This window comes from Henckelia pumila, chromosome 3 (assembly GCF_033568475.1).
Source record: "Henckelia pumila isolate YLH828 chromosome 3, ASM3356847v2, whole genome shotgun sequence".
Lineage (NCBI taxonomy): Eukaryota > Viridiplantae > Streptophyta > Magnoliopsida > Lamiales > Gesneriaceae > Henckelia > Henckelia pumila.
The window spans coordinates 58,960,262-58,976,602 of NC_133122.1; the positions used below are offsets into that span (position 1 = coordinate 58,960,262).

General features: G+C 39.6%; 2 protein-coding genes across 2 annotated transcripts; one reads left to right on the plus strand and one right to left on the minus strand.

Moving 5' to 3' along the window:
• Positions 1 to 1,830: 1,830 nt before the first annotated feature.
• LOC140890551 (ribosome-recycling factor, chloroplastic) lies at positions 1,831 to 5,184 on the minus strand. The gene is made up of 11 exons (XM_073298422.1): positions 5,026 to 5,184; positions 4,829 to 4,952; positions 4,620 to 4,689; positions 4,418 to 4,513; positions 3,567 to 3,664; positions 3,050 to 3,161; positions 2,803 to 2,844; positions 2,670 to 2,726; positions 2,547 to 2,597; positions 2,284 to 2,340; positions 1,831 to 2,140 (listed from the first exon to the last, which is right to left on the minus strand). Exons 1-11 carry the CDS (start codon positions 5,084 to 5,086, stop codon positions 2,123 to 2,125), a joined length of 786 nt encoding a protein of 261 aa, XP_073154523.1. The 5' UTR covers positions 5,087 to 5,184; the 3' UTR covers positions 1,831 to 2,122.
• A 716-nt stretch (positions 5,185 to 5,900) lies between these two features.
• LOC140888799 (mavicyanin-like) lies at positions 5,901 to 6,677 on the plus strand. The gene is made up of 2 exons (XM_073296501.1): positions 5,901 to 6,072; positions 6,310 to 6,677. Exons 1-2 carry the CDS (start codon positions 5,901 to 5,903, stop codon positions 6,675 to 6,677), a joined length of 540 nt encoding a protein of 179 aa, XP_073152602.1.
• Positions 6,678 to 16,341: the final 9,664 nt, after the last annotated feature.

Sequence of the window (16,341 nt, forward strand, 5' to 3'; positions counted from 1 at the left end):
TTTTTAATAATTGTACTATGCTTTTTTTTAAAAAAAAAAAAAAAAAAAACCAAAATTTGAAAAAAAAAAAACAAAAAAAACATAAATATATTTTTATTCGATTATGCTAAACCCGCTTAACGGATGATTTTTCACTGGTTTGTACCTACAGGCTACAGCAGCTTCGGTTGTACTAGAAAGAGCTCATTGTTCAGCGATTTGGGCCCCACACCCTCGAAGCAATATTCCGACATGGCAGTGACTTTTTTTTATTATTATTATTTTCTAAGGGTCCCACAATGAGCCGACGTGGCGTCCAACTAATCACATCGTGTGTAAGGGCGAGATCTCAGCCGTCAAATTGCCGGGTCGGACGGTGGGGCTTATTCCACGGCAATCGGATTAAGTGGCGACACTGGTGGAGCCAGAGTCGGTACGATATTTCACCGCGTCAATAGGGACTCTCCCTCGTGCTGTTTTATTTATGACGTCATTTTTCTATTATTTATTTTTCTGAATTTTTAAAATAATTTTATAAATTCAGGTTCTGATTTTTGTTAAAAATAAAAATAAAAAAATTTAGTATATAGTTAAGTCAAATTTATAGTAGATAGTCAAGTCAAATTAAAACATGCTCGATCAATTAATATTTTCTTCAAACATCCAAACATGATGATTATATTATGCATTTTGTTATCATCGTTTATTAATCTTTTACAGAAGAAAAATAATATGTGTGTTTCGGTTTACCATCTAGTCTTGTACCTTACACTTAAATAAGGGGCTAACTGCATTAATTTCTCTTATGAAAAGTTTAAAAATCATAAAACCTTTTAAAAAATATTAATAGGTTAATGCATCCCTCACTTTTTTAAAATGTATCACATTTCACTCCTGTGTTATATAAATTTGAGCACATTTATACCCTCTCATAGAGGTTTTTATGCTAATTTTTTTAAAATATAGGGTCTAACATGCTATTAATTTTATACATGGTGTTTTATGCCTTTTAGACTTTTCACATGGGGTGTGGATGCAATTAGCCTCTTAAATAAGTGTATTTTAAGATTTGAAGTGCAGTTTTTAAGCGTAAACTGTAAAGTATTAACTGAAGTGTATTAATAACCCACAAACCATTAATTCTTTGAAGTACATATTAATTTATATTTATATTATTAAACTCTTCAATATTATTTTAAATATAACATACTAGCATAATGTTTGCCACGTGACTGTCAATTTTTCAATAGTGATTCAATGGGATCTAAACATGTGTGATGTGTCGTATTAATTTTAAGTATGGTTTGTTGGGAAGTAGTTGAAGGGTATTAATGTAGAAAAGATAAGTAAACTCCTATATGTTAAATATTTTGTGAGTTTTTGAATCATTCTGATTTGGTTATTCCGAATTTTTCGATATATACGATTTTTTTTCGATACGATAAAGGCGATATGACGATATTTCGAAATTTTTCGCCAGCCCTATCTATGTTCTTTATTTACATTGACGTGGTACGAGCATAATGAATAATTAATTATATTATGACATCATCTGAAAATAACTAACCAAAATGTCTATTAAAAAAATTATTGTGATTAAATATATTGCACGGTTAGAACTTAGAAGGTTTAAGCGATTGGATAAATGATTTGAAAGTAGCTAAAAAAATATTTATTTGAAAGTTTGATTTAAAAGATATCTACGTTCGATATATTTTAATTCTCAGTTATTATTATACTAGCTAAATTAATAAATGATGTATTTGAAATAGTAAGGGAAGTAAAGGTGAGAAAAATTTGGAAACCGAACTAAACTATCAAACCGAGCCGGTTTGGATTCAATTATTTCGAAAAATTGAATATCGTTTGTATCAATCAAACCTTAGCCAAACGAAGTCTCCACATAATAATCAATCATGATAATTAATCAGTTACATTCAATACGCACATGTGATAACAATCAAAGGGATAGGCCGAATACAGATTACATAGAAAATACCACTAAATCTCCCTTCAAACACGCGAATAACATTGTGGCCTAAGATGTACAATTATACGCAATTGCTCAGTGATTCTTGCGGGACTCGTTCCTATGATCAAGAACACGGACAAAACCGAAAAGGAAGATGGCCTCAACACTTTGTTATACCGTCAGCAACTCCTGGAAAACGTAAGGGAAAGTGATGCAAAGGGTGCATATCAAATGCTAGGCATGCGGAGGTCGTTAAATTTCAAGTGTTTCGGCTATAAGTTGTTCGAAAAGAGAAATGAAGCTTCAATAAATGTGTAATATGAGATGGATACCTTCTCCTTCTGTTTGTAGATCGAATCAATCTTCTTCATGTACTCGTCTGTCATTTTCTGCACATCAAGAATCCGATTTTTAATAGGAGCCATTGGATTTTGATTGTACAGAGAAACGATGGTCAGCCAAATATTTCACTGATGTGCAGGGATGCTGAATTATAAACCATACAACAATTCCTAGTTCAAGGTAGTGAACATGAAACAGGTAGGAATTTCGTATTTCGATTGACTACTTAACGAAAATCAACTAATCTAGGTACCTGCAAATCACCGGACAGGTCCTTCACATTGTCCTCGGAGAGTTTTTTATCCTGCAAGATTTTCGGTAAGAATGAAAATAACCATGATATGGTAATTAAATGAGGCAACAACAATTTTCAGACCTTCTCGAGTTTTTCATAGGATTTGATGGCATCTCTTCTTATATTCCTAATAGCAACCTACAAGTATAAACAGCAACTTAAAAGCAATATTTAATATGTTTTGTACGAGATACACATATATGTGGACAGTAACCTTTCCTTCTTCAGCTTGTTTGGCAACAACTTTCGACAATTCCTGGAATAACAGATCAAGGAAATCGATATTTAAAATTTTGCAGAATCAGTTACAGAAAAGGCAACTCAACTCATAATTTATCAGGAAAGCTACGTAACTATCAAATTCTACACACGGCACATTCAAACAGGCCTTGGGGTAAATGTAAAAGCAGTTTGTTTGATTAGGCCATACAAACACTATATTATGCAGAAGTTCATGATACCTTTCTCCTCTCAGCAGTCAGCTGAGGTATTGTCAATCTTATAACTTCTCCATCGTTATTTGGAGTCAACCCAAGATCAGAGCCGACGATTGCCTTCTCTATTTCCTTCAAACTGGAAATTATCTGAATCAAAATTGTTGAATCTGATACAAAATAGCATGTAACTGGCAACTCAAAATGTGAGAACATGCTAATCACTTTGATGTCATGGTTTCATAATGCCACAACTTAAGAGTCTGCAAAGTCCAAGAATATTCAATCAAAGCTCTATTACACCTCTTTAAATGATAATGCTCATCAGTGACCATTATTCACCTATGTCAGCTATTTGATGAAGAAAACTGAGGGGAACTGGAGAGTTGAAACAAATCCCATCCCAATTTCAAAGCTACTTAGCTTATCCGCATAGCTTGTCCGGAGTGTATTTTCTTGGTAAATAGTCACAACTAAATAAGATGGATAAAGAATTGTGCAAAACTTTTTGCAATTTGGAGTTGAATAAGGCACCAAGATATACCTGGATTTGTCATATGGCTGCACCAGGAGAGAACTTGCATCAGGTGTACTGATCTGAGCTATACTCTTAAGGGAGACGGGCGTTCCATAATACTCGACCTTCATAAGACAAATAATACTCGGTCAAGAAATTCAATTTTCTATTGTAAGTGGGATGCACAGGTGTCAAAGGTACAAAATTGCCAAGGAAAAAAAACTAAATAAACTTATTTTCAAGGAAGCAGAAGCAATGCCTGAAGAAATAAGAGGAAAAATGTGGCATGATGGCATTTGGAGCAGTACAGCTTAGATGTGATTAGGATTATCCAAATATTCAAGAAAGGATCATTTTGATGGAAAAATGACCTGGCTATGACTTATGAGGTCTATAACGTTCATTAATTCAACTTGTCTCATTTATCCCACCAAGTGTCCTTCAGTGCATGAGTGAAGAGAAAAAGTCCAATACATCCGTAAACCTCGGAAACTTTCAGTTATATATGCTTCAAGTCTATTACTTTTTTCTTATTTACAATATTTACTAAATTTTAAGCAGCGAAATTTGGAGAAAACACCATCAACAAGAAGGCCACATATACTTCAAAAAACAACCACTGATAAACATAAAGGATCACGAAGATGCTACTCACAAGTAGCCAAAGATTATGCTCATACTATGGTAATATAAAACTTTGGAAGACATATTAGAGAACTCAGTTCATACTATATGAAGTAACAAAAGACAACACCCACCCCAAACCCTATATTTCTGCATAAAGGTAAAGGTGGCATATACAACATTAATTAACAAATAAGATAAAAGAACACAGATCAGAGGTGCTGAGCAAATTATCTCATGAGGAAAAAAACTACCTCCACTTTATCTAGTATTGCTGGGTTGGCTCTGCCCGTTCTTATGGAATTGAAACTGAACTTCACATTATCAATAGTTTTTTCCATTCTTTCTTTCTGAAAACCAGTACACAAAATTTAACTCATAGCTTGTTATAAAATTCCGAAGTCGGAGAGAAACATCCAAAACTATCAATGATACAGCTTATAACCATTTTCTTACTACATCCTTCTCAATCATAGATTTCTCCGCCTCTATTTCTTCAATAGTCGCACACTTCAACACCCCACGTCTAGAAATAATGGAACCCAAAACGAATTCAGTTAAAAATAAAAAAATAATCAACAAGAACAAGCATTCTCATTTGGTAGATACCATCCACAGAATAATATAAACGGCTTCCAGAAAAATATTTCGACCACCCAACTTGCCTCTTGTTCCGTGAATGTTTAACAACCAAAGGCTTCCCAGAAAACCCTCTTGCCCCCACCCGAAAATTTACGTAGCTAGAAGAAGCACTCCAAGAACCCAAGCTCCCAAATTTTGGATAAGAATCTGCAGTGAAGGCTAAAGTATGAAACACATGCAGAGACCAAAAACAGAACAAGAACTGAGATTTCTCACTGACCTGGGACAGAAGAGTAGCATATGGAGCGAACGCTAGATGCAGGCGACAATGCCATCGGCATAGTGATGAAAGAACCCGTTCGACGAAATGCCCAAGTGAAGTAAAAGTGATGAACAAAATTTGTGTGTGGATAAGAAGAGCGATCTTTCCCTCAGGCACGTTCACCAAATCACCATGTAAAACATTCGTCTGAGGGAACAGAATGGGCATTAGGCCCGTATACAATTGGGCTCAAGGCCAGCATGGTTAATCTCAGAGAATGGGCCGAGCTTCCTCTTTGACCCAAAGAGAAATCCCATTAACTAATGTCGAACCAATGGAGAAAATTTTATTCCGTACACTACAATAAGAGAGAGGTCGTGAATACATAAACAATTAAACATACACATAACATGTGTGTGTGTTGGGATTGTGATTAACCTTTGCTTCAATTCAAATAATACGTGTCACAAAATTGAATGGGACATGACAAAACGAGGTCGAAGGTTGCACTCCCCATTCTTATCCGATAAAAAAAAAATCATTTTGACTCCCCTTAATTAAATTTCTTAACTCCGTCTCACTTCACTTGAAACAGTATTACATGATAATATTTTTATTTTGTTTTTTGGTCGAAATAAATAAATACGCATGCAAAGAAACAAATATATGGTCAGGTTTCAAATGGCTACCAACCCCAATTCACGCAATATATGTGAGTGAGTACGTTGGTGCTCTGGCTTTTTTCACCAAACAAAGCAAATTCTGTTATATAAAAGGCCCTTTACTCTGGATCTTCTTCTTCCTGCATTCAACTGCTTCTACACACCTCCCAGCTGTACGACTGTAAACCCCCGCGACCAAATCAATTCTTTCGTCTCCCCGAAAATTCAGTCATGGGCTGGGCGAAAAATGAAGGGTTCGTCTTGATTTTCATGGCTTTCTTGGGATTCACCATGGGTGCTACTGTGTACCAAGTCGGCGAATCTGCGGGATGGAGTGTTGCCGGAAATGTGGATTACGGCAAATGGGCTTCTTCCAAGACGTTCCAAGTTAATGACACTCTTCGTAAGTTCGTTTCGATCTTTTCATGATTTTGTTCATTTCTTGAAAAACTCGAGTTCCCGGCGGTTTCTACATTTTCTCACCATTAATCCCACATTCTTGAAACGAAAAAAGCTTGGGATTAATTAGTAATCAAATGCATGTTCTCTTTTGTGATGTTTATGGTGTTCGTTCTTTTCGAATTTCAATCCGCCATTGTCCGATTCACCGATTGTAAAAACATGAATTATCTGTGTGTAGTTTTCAAATTCGACCCGCAGTATCACAACGTGCTGCAAGTGAGCCGCTCGGACTTCCACTCGTGCGACGCTACTGCTCCGATCGCCACCTACTCCACCGGCAACGACTCGTTCTTCATACGGAGCCCCGGCCACTACTTCTTCTTCTGTGGATTCCTGGGCCACTGCCAGGCGGGTCAGAAAGTCGATATCCGGGTACCCAAGTCTGTTAATGGGCCCGTTGGATCTCCGATTGGAAGCCCAATTCAGACTCCTCAGGCCTCGCCAGATGAGGCGATGGAACCGAGCCCATCCAATGGGGAATCTATCGTACGTTGGAATAAAATTTGGTTATTACTTCTTGCTTCTCTCATGTGGGATTTGTTTTAATTGATTCCTCCATGGGATAATGCTTCCATATTAGGAGTCTTTGGGTGAGTGAATGTGTTTGGACAAAACTATTGTTCTTAGAGTGGTTAATTTCTTAGTGGATGGATGGTTTGCTTTTCGGACGTAATTTTTACATATAAATTTCTAACTCCATTAGTTCAAAAAGTTTGCTAGCTAGCTTCTTGTTTTTAGAAAGACATGGAAATGAAATCAAGAGAGATATTACCTACTTGGAGGAAACCCAATGATTAAGGACTTCGACTCACCGTCGTGCTCTATATATGATCGGAAAAAAAAGACCTAACATGATAGAGAAGAGCTCGTCAACATAGCTAGAATGACCTGCGTAACTTTCGACGATTTTCGACATGAAATTAACCATCTCAGTTTGTCTCAGTCGAATGCAGGCAAGCCATTCTTGGCTACTTAAACTAAAACTCTCATCTTCATGTAAGGTCTCTCTTCCTTGGTAAAATATATATATTATGGTGTGAGGATAAATCTTTGGCATTTGACTAGTATTTATAGCCAGATTTAGAGCACAATTATTGACCCTACCTTAGCCAAAATACCTCATCCATAAACTTATGCATGATAAGATTGCAACCCGTGTTGGAATATATATATTCTTTTGAAACTCCAAGGGAATTAACCTCGTGCTTTTATTTTTATTTTTTAAATCTTCTTTTCCATATTCTTGATACATGCATTCTCGATTTTTTATATGAGTGGTACGTTTTTTTTTTCAAAATAAAATTTGGATCTGTTTTCTGAATTTTGGTTTATATTAGCCACTTGCTTCGTGGAGATGGAATGTCAACTATTAAATCTCAAGGAACAAAGAACAACTTGAAACTGACATGAGTGAAGGAGGTTAAATGCAAAAAAAATCTCGATTTTTTTCTTCGCATGAGAATAAAATTTTCATTTGAATGAAGAGATATATAGAAACAAGCTTCCAGTACTCAGAAAGCTAGCTAACGTATAATCATGGTTCACATTGATTAATATTAATTTTTATCGTCTCGTAGTATTTAATTATTCAATTAAAAGTATATAAATTAAATTTATCCGGCCGTATGTCTATCTTTGATACAAAGGAAAATCAAATATATGTAGTATAAATAAAACTCGATTGATTAAATTAAATTAAATTGAATTGAATTGAATTGGCATGGTTTGATTTATATGATATTTGTTTTTCATGGTTATTGAATTAATTTAAAGAATAAAGAAAATTCAGTTCATTTTAAAATAAAATCATCTTTAAAAGGCCCGGATCACATCTGAAGCCCACAACAGATCGTGAAGGAGAACGAATTAGACAAATAGAAGTACTAAAATCCATAATAAAATTTAATTAGAATTTTGGGAAAATTTTGCGATTTATAAAATTTTAAAGTAAATCATTCTTTTTGGATTTAAGAATTCAAATCAATATTTTTTTTTTCATAAACCCGAGCTGTAATTGATCTCATATTCAAGCCAAAAAAACTCATTTGATACGGATCGAGTCAATCTGTCACACAGATATAGTATATGGGCACAGGAGTGTTAGTGTATCTTGTAGATATTATTCTTTATTTGTTTTCTAGTCTGTAGATTAGATTTGTGATTTCATTCCTTATATTTTATATCTAAGATTAGTCAGTTATTTGTACTTATCTTTTCTATACTTTAGGCTTGTACTTTGTATATATATAAGTCCTTGAGTGATCAATAAAATTATCATTCATCAATAGATTTTTATATGGTATCAAAGTCACAAGGCTAATCGCCACAAACACTATTTTTTTCTTTTCCAATCTACTCTCATGGCCATCGAAACCACCTCGCCGCCTCCCCTACCACCAACTTCTGACAAATCTCCCACTCTCATCTCCTTCAATATTGCGGCACAAGCTCCTCTTAAACTCACCGCCACCAACTATCCTGCCTGGCGCCTACAATTTTACTCCCTCCTAATTGGTTACGATCTCTTAGGATTTGTTGATGGCACCAAACCGTGTCCTCCAATCATGATTAACAGCGGCACCACCAAAGTTCCCAATCCTGATTATTCGCTTTGGATTCGTCAGGACCAACTTCTGCTGAATGCTATCATCGGCGCCCTCTCTCCCACGCTCCTGTCGTTCATTGCCTCTGCCAAAACGTCCAGTGATGCCTGGTCCATCCTTGCAAAAACGTATGCCGCCCCTAGTCGAGGTCGCATCATGAAACTTAAATCACACCTCTCCCATCCCGTCAAAGGCTCCAAAACCATCATGGAGTATCTGCACGGCATCAAAGCTCATGTCGATGCCCTTGCCCTTATGAATGTTGCGGTGGATGATGAAGATCTCACTCTTAAAATTCTTCATGGCCTCGATGACAGTTACAAGGAGCTCTCAAATGCTATTCAAGCACGTGAGACATTCATCACCTTTGATGAACTACATGAAAAGTTGCTCACCTTTGAAGCCCAACTCATGGCTCGCACTCCTCCTCCGAGCAGCCCTGTCACTGCCTTTGCAACTTCACGCTCCGCCAAACCAGCTCCACAAGGCTATCATCCTGGCCCCTATCGCCCTCCAGGTCCACCTCGTTCTCGTGAGCAGCGGCCAACAGGCTCATGGAACGCTCGGCCAGCAGCGTCCTCTGCTCCCAAACCTTACTTAGGGCGCTGCCAACTCTGTGGTGTTCAGGGTCACTCCGCCAAGCGTTGCCCAGATTATCAACATCTTCCTTGGACTACATCGGCTCCAATCCCTCCCTATTCGATGGCTCACACCCAGCCACAGGCCCACATGACTTCTAGCCACATCGCTGCTCCAGCCTCCTCGGAATGGATTCTAGACTCCGGGGCTTCGCATCATGTGACAACAGATCTTGCAAATCTGTCCCTTCACTATCCATACAGTGGCTCTGACTCCATTGTCGTGGGCAATGGCTCTGGTTTGTTTATCTCTCACATTGGCTCAACCCGTTTGTCTGCCTCGAATATTGAGTTTTTACTAACCCATGTCCTTTGTGTCCCTTCTATGACCAAAAACTTAATTTCTGTTGCCCAACTATGTTCTAACCATAAAGTATCTGTTTCCTTTCTACCCTCGTGTTTTCAGGTGACGGATCTCCGCACGGGCAATCTGCTTCTCACGGGACCATGTAAGATGGCATCTACATCTGGCCCATAACCACACCCACCACCTCACCGCCGTCCACCTTCTCCTCTGCCAAAGAATCACTGACCTTGTGGCACTCTCGCCTGGGTCACCCCTCCTCTCATATTGTTAGTCGTCTAGTGTCCTCTAGGATTTTATCCGTGTCTCCTAGCGTGCTTTCCAATTTTCATTGTAATTCTTGCAATATGAATAAAAGTCATAAACTACCTTTTTCTGACTCCACTTTGATGTCCACTGCTCCACTTGATTTACTGTTCTCGGATGTTTGGACCTCCCCGGTCCTTTTTTCCGATGGTTACATGTATTATGTCATTTTTGTGGATCATTTTACCAAATATATTTGGTTGTATCCTCTCCGGCGCAAATCAGATGTCTTATCTATTTTTACAAACTACAAATCTCTTGTTGAAAATAAGTTTAATCGTAAAATTATTACTCTTTACACCGACAACGGTGGCGAATTCCTGGCCCTCAAGTCGTTTTTGGCGACTCATGGAATTTTCCATCTCACCACCCCTCCCCACACTCCTGGACATAATGGTTATTCTGAGCGCCGTCATCGACACATCGTCGAAACTGGTCTTACTCTTCTCCATCAAGCCTCCCTTCCTCTCACTTTTTGGCCTTTTGCTTTTGCCACTGCAACATACCTTATCAATCGGATGCCCAAGAAACATTTATCTATGTTATCTTCCTTTGAAAAATTATTCCATCAACCCCCTAATCTCTTAAAACTCCGTGTTTTTGGTTGTCTATGCTATCCCTGGCTTCGTCCATATTCCAATCACAAGCTAGACCCAAAATCCCAACCATGCATCTTTCTTGGATACTCACTTACTCAAAGTGCTTACATTTGCCTTGACGTCTCTTCTAATAAGTTGTATATCTCCCGTCTTGTTCACTTCTTTGAACACATCTTTCCTCCTTCTCCTCCCATCAGTCTGTCTCCACCCTCCCTTGTCCCGTTCCCCGATCCATCTGTTTTATCTGTCCCTGTCTCTGTGGATGCCACCTCTGACACGGTTCCGGCTGCTGATATGCTGATTTCTCGTGCTGCTCCCTTACCCCACGCCTCACCCGATCCTCCCAACCTGCCACCTACTCACCCCATGCTCACACGCTCCAAAAATCGGATCTTTAAACCCAACCCCAAATACTCTCTCCTTACCTCTACCTCTGTAACACCCTGTATTTTTAATTACATAAATCCGCCTGCATAATTAGGATATTTAATTATTTAAATTTATGATTTATGGGTTAAATAATTATGTGAATTATTTATGCATGATTTAATTTATTTTTTTTTAGCATTTAACCCATAATTAGTGGTTTTTATGATTTTTAGTATTTTTATTATTTAATCGTGTAGACGGGACCGTGGACGGACGAGATGACAACTTTCTAGCCAAATTATTTTATGAGCCTTTTTGGAGCCTTAAAATATTATTTTGAGTTTTATTATCTCAAAATTTTAAGTATTTAATTTTATTTAATTTTAGGGGTCATTTTTATCCAAAATTAGTCAAAATATTGACTTTTTAGTATTTTTAAAAATTCCCTACTCTAATATTTCGGGATTTATTTTTCCCATCAGATTACTTTTGTTATTAAGGATTTTTAAATAAGTGTTTTATGGTATAATATAATTCTAATTAAGTTATTATCCTAATTAAATTCTAATTAACCTAAAAAGCTAAACCTAAACTATCAAACCCTACGCCTCTCCTCCTCCATCAGCCGACACCCACCCCAACCATTCATCATCTTCTCCAATCGGTCTTCAGCCCTAAAACACCATAGGAGGTCGGTTTTCAAGGTTCCAAGCAAGCCGAAGTCGTCCTGTCGTCCCGAAGTCCTTCCTACGCGTGTTAAATCAATACCTACGGTGAAAGGCATGATCTTTTTCCCATTTTTACGCTATATCAGTATATATATCATGTAAGTTAAGGTAGACATCTAAATCTTTTAAGTATTTTTTTCAAAAAAAAAAAAATCGATTTAATGTTGTGCTTGTGCATTGTTCTTCGATTCTTTATGCATGCTCACGTTTTTCCTCTCCATGCTTGGTTCGGGGCTGAGGGTTCGGTCAGGTAAGGTCCTAGGGTGCCTAAGAATCGAGCCATGGCAGGGCTTTGGGCTGGGAAGGGCTCGGCCGAAGGGTTTCAAGCAAGAATGGTGCAGACGGCGCAGGCTAGGGTTTTGGGTTCAGGGGCTTCGGGTTTTTGGTTTGGTCGTGCTTGGGGCTGGGGCCTGGTCAGGTTAGGTCCGCCCGGACGTGGGCTACGTCCGGGCGGCGACGCCCCGGCCAGGGACGGCCGGAGCCGGCCGGCAGCAGGCCAAGAAGGCCTGCTGCTCTCGGCCGAGGAGAATGGAGAAGGGGGCAATCGGGTTCTAGGGTTTCTAGTGGGTTCCGGGTCGGGTCTTGGGTCCGGGTCGGGTCTAAAATAATATGGGTTAAGTTAAGTGGGTCCGGGTCCGGGTTATTTTAGTTGGGCTCGGGTATTTTTATTTTTAAGTTTTTAAGTTAATTAGGAATTAAATGGGCTAATTAAATTCCCAAAAATTTAATTAGTTCCATTTAATTTATTTGGAGTCCATTAAATTATTTTGGGTTATTTTATTTATTTTTGGGCTTTTAATAATTTTTATTTAAATTTTTAAGTTGGCCAGAAATTTTTATGGGCTTGGGAGCCCATGAAAGTTATTGGGCCTAAGTTAGTCTTAATGGGCTTTGGTTGATTTATGGGCCAAGTCTTAAGTTAAGTTAATGGGCTTGAGTGTAGGGCCAGCAGTCCAAAACCATCCATGAGAAAATTGCATGTGTCCTGATTATATATTTAATTATTTTTATGCATTTAAGTTATTTTAATATTTATATGTTAGTAAGAAAAATTAAATTAAATATATATGAAGGACACACAATTTATTTAAGTACATGCATTCATGAAATCCATTTTTATGCTATGATTTAATTTCTATGGTTGAGCAAATAAAATATTTTAGGTGGAAATTGAAGTAGTGTGGCCATTTATGTATGGGCAGTTTCTGCCATTTATGTATGGGCAGTTTTCTGCCATTTATGTATGGGTGGTTCGCCACCAGCCTCGTACGATGGTTTCTTAGACTGATCAGTCGCACTATGGGTCACACTTACGGATAGGACCATTCGATGTTAAGAAAATAAATGCTCAACAACTCAAGTATGTATGTTATGTATTATGTTATTTATGTTTATTTAAGTAAGTTATGTTATGTAATTTTTAAGCATGCTCATTCATGTATATGTATGTATTAGTATTAAATTGATTTAAATTATTTTAAACCCTTGTTAGTATACATGTTGGGCCTCTAGGCTCACTACACTGATATGGTGCAGGTGAGTACGTAGAGGAGCAGGTTACTCCTACCGGTGGTGAGGACGTATGAGCAGCGCTGCAGTAGCCCCGTGACCGTGACAGCTTCTGAGTCACCGTGCTGATGTCTTATGATACATTTGTTATTATTTTCAAGAGTTGAGGGTTATGAATATTTTATTAAACATTTTTTTTTAGTGCATGCACACATTTTAACTATTTCATTTATGCAGTATATTTTTAATTTTAGGGTTGACTCAGATGTTTAATTATTTTAAAGAATGCATTTTCTTAAGTATTTAATTGTTTATTTATTTAGTCATGTATTTATTTTAAATATTTTATCCTGTGCATATATGTATGGGCATATATGTACATATTATATTTAGTAGTAAAAAAAAAAAAAAAATTCCGCATATTTATTTATTATAGAGTTAGGGTCGTTTCAGTTGGTATCAAAGCCGACCTCTCTTAGTACGGTATGGTTCGGGGACGAACCAAGCGGAAGCTGGTGGGCATGTGACGCCCGGGGCTGAGGAGGCAAGGAGTGATCGCCGGTGCCAAGAGGTTGCACGGACAATGAGCGGCTCCTGGTAGGCTTCTAGGCGGAGGGAGACATGAATGAACCGATCCCGTGCCGGAATGAGAGGGGATTCTGAGACTGTGTAGGTATGGGACTACATAGTTGAGGAGGGTTTAAAAGATTTCATATGTACTGCTCATATCAAGAAGGTGCATCTTCTTTTCGGGAGCTCATCACATAAGAACTCCAAAGTTAAGCGTGCTTGACTTGGGGAAATTATAGGATGGGTGACCCCCTGGGAAGTTTTCCAGGGTGCGTGTGAGTGAGGACATAAGCACGCTGAAAAGACTCGTCTTGATACAGTGGGTCGTTACAAATGGTATCAAAGCACGGTCCTTGGAGGGGTCACTACTGCTATGCGAGCTCAGAAATCCACGCTACCGGTCTGTAAGTTTTAATGTTATTAGTATGATTTAAATTTCTAGAATTTAAGTTAGCCTTAATTTTAAACACTTAGTTATGCAAGGCGATTTACGTAAATAAATATGTGGTGGTGCAGAATGCCTCCCAGACAGGTGAATCGACGTGGGAGACCTCCACATCCACCTCCACCTCCACCGCCACCTCAGCAGCACCCCATGACAGCACTGGAGCAGGCCAGTGCCACGATGATGGCGGGTATTACTGCCTTGCTGGAGCAGCAGGCAGCCCGTCCCAGACTGTCCCACGAGGAGGACGTCGCAGAGAGGTTCCAGAAGAAGGGGCCTAAGGAGTTCTTGGGGACCACCGATCCGTTGGTGGCGGAGGGATGGATTCGCTCTTTGGAGTCCATCTTCGACTATATGGGGATCACAGACGCCGACAGGGTGAGCTGTGCTACTTACATGATGCGAGGCGATGCAGCCCTATGGTGGGAGGGTGCAGTCAGAGGAGTCCATCTACCTACACTGACATGGGCTGAGTTCAGGCGTATCTTCTACGCCAAGTATTTCACTGAGGACGTGCGCAGTCGCATGATCCGTGAGTTCATGAGTCTCCGTCAGGGGGACAGGTCTGTTGTGGAGTATGTGAGCCAGTTTGAGAGGGGCTGTCACTTTGTGCCCATGATTGCGGACAGTCCGCAGGAGAAGATGCGACAGTTTGTGGAGGGCCTGAAGGCTGAGATCAGGCATGATGTGCGTATGGCAGATGCCCTTACATACGAGTCTGCAGTGAGTAGAGCCTTGCGTTCCGAGGAGGGTCGGAGAGAGATCCAGAGGGAGCAGCAGGGGAAGAGGCAGTTTCAGGCTGCATACCAGCGTCCATCTTCGCAGCCACCTGCGAAGAAACAGTCTACAGGGCCATCTAAGGGCCCGAATCAGCAGAGGCCTCAGGGGAAGCCACAGCAGCAGACTAGGGGCGGGGCCCCTACTCCAGGGAGATATCCAGTGTGTCCGAAGTGCCAGAAGATGCATTCCGGGCAGTGTCTTATGGGAGCAGGAGTCTGCTATCGTTGCAAGGAGCCAGGGCATCAGATTGCCAACTGCCCGCAGAGGCAGAATGTCAGTGGGCGAGTTTATGTGATGCAGGCTGAGGAGGCAGACCCAGATACCTCCTTGATCACCGGTATACCTAACCCCTAGAACTTTTTCAATTCTTTGTTTTTGTTTAATTGCAATTATATCTGAATGCCTGTTACATGAGTTTAATTATCAGCATGCTAGAATAAGAATTTTGTTTCTTTGTGATTAGAATTAAGGATTTTAGTGTTTTAACCTTGGGGGCATAGTGGTGTGAATTGTTGGGAATCTTCTGCGTGCAGGGAGAATTCTAGTTGGAGGCAACTCCACGTTTGCGTTGCTAGATTCAGGAGCCACGCATTCGTTTATCTCCCGAGATTTTATCAGACGGATAGGCATTTCACCGGAGGTTGTAGACAGTGGTTACGATGTTACCATGCCATCCGGACAGGTTATCACTACCACTAGTGTCATCAGGGATCTGGCATTGGAGTTGCAGGGACACTCCATTCGAGCAGATCTAGTGGTTCTTCCATTGACTGGGTTTGACTTGATCTTGGGTATGGACTGGCTATCAGTTAATGGAGCTTCGATTGATTTCCGACGTAGGACAATGTCAGTGAAGCCAGCAGGAGGAGAGATGTTTACTTTCTTTGCATCTCAGTCTAGCAGTATTCCTCAGATGATATCACTTGTTCGTGCGAGGAAACTGTTGCGCAATGGATGTCAGGGTTTTCTTGCTAGTGTGGTCACTACCTCAGATGTTTCTAGCAGATCTTTATCAGATATAGAGGTGGTACGTGACTACCCAGATGTTTTTCCTGACGATGTTGCAGGAGTTCCACCAGTGAGAGAGGTGGAGTTCAGTATTGAGTTGTTGCCGGATACTGTGCCTATCTCTAAGGCACCGTATCGACTTGCTCCTACAGAGATGAGAGAGTTGAAGGAGCAGATTCAGGAGCTGTTGGAGAAGGGTTTTGTTCGTCCTAGCTTTTCTCCATGGGGAGCTCCAGTGTTGTTTGTGAAGAAGAAGGACGGCAGCATGAGATTGTGCATTGACTACCGAGAGCTCAACAGAGTCACAGTAAAGAATAAGTATCCGCTACCGAGGATAGAGGATTTATTCGA

Coding starts and splice junctions, on each gene's coding strand:
- LOC140890551 (XM_073298422.1), bottom strand. CDS start 5,086: ATGCCGATGGCATTGTCGCCTGCATCTAGCGTTCGCTCCATATGCTAC. Junction 4,514..4,619: donor CTATGATTGAGAAGGATGTA/GTAAGAAAATGG, acceptor ACTGGTTTTCAG/AAAGAAAGAATGGAAAAAAC. Junction 2,727..2,802: donor AACAAGCTGAAGAAGGAAAG/GTTACTGTCCAC, acceptor TTATACTTGTAG/GTTGCTATTAGGAATATAAG.
- LOC140888799 (XM_073296501.1), top strand. CDS start 5,901: ATGGGCTGGGCGAAAAATGAAGGGTTCGTCTTGATTTTCATGGCTTTC. Junction 6,073..6,309: donor CCAAGTTAATGACACTCTTC/GTAAGTTCGTTT, acceptor ATCTGTGTGTAG/TTTTCAAATTCGACCCGCAG.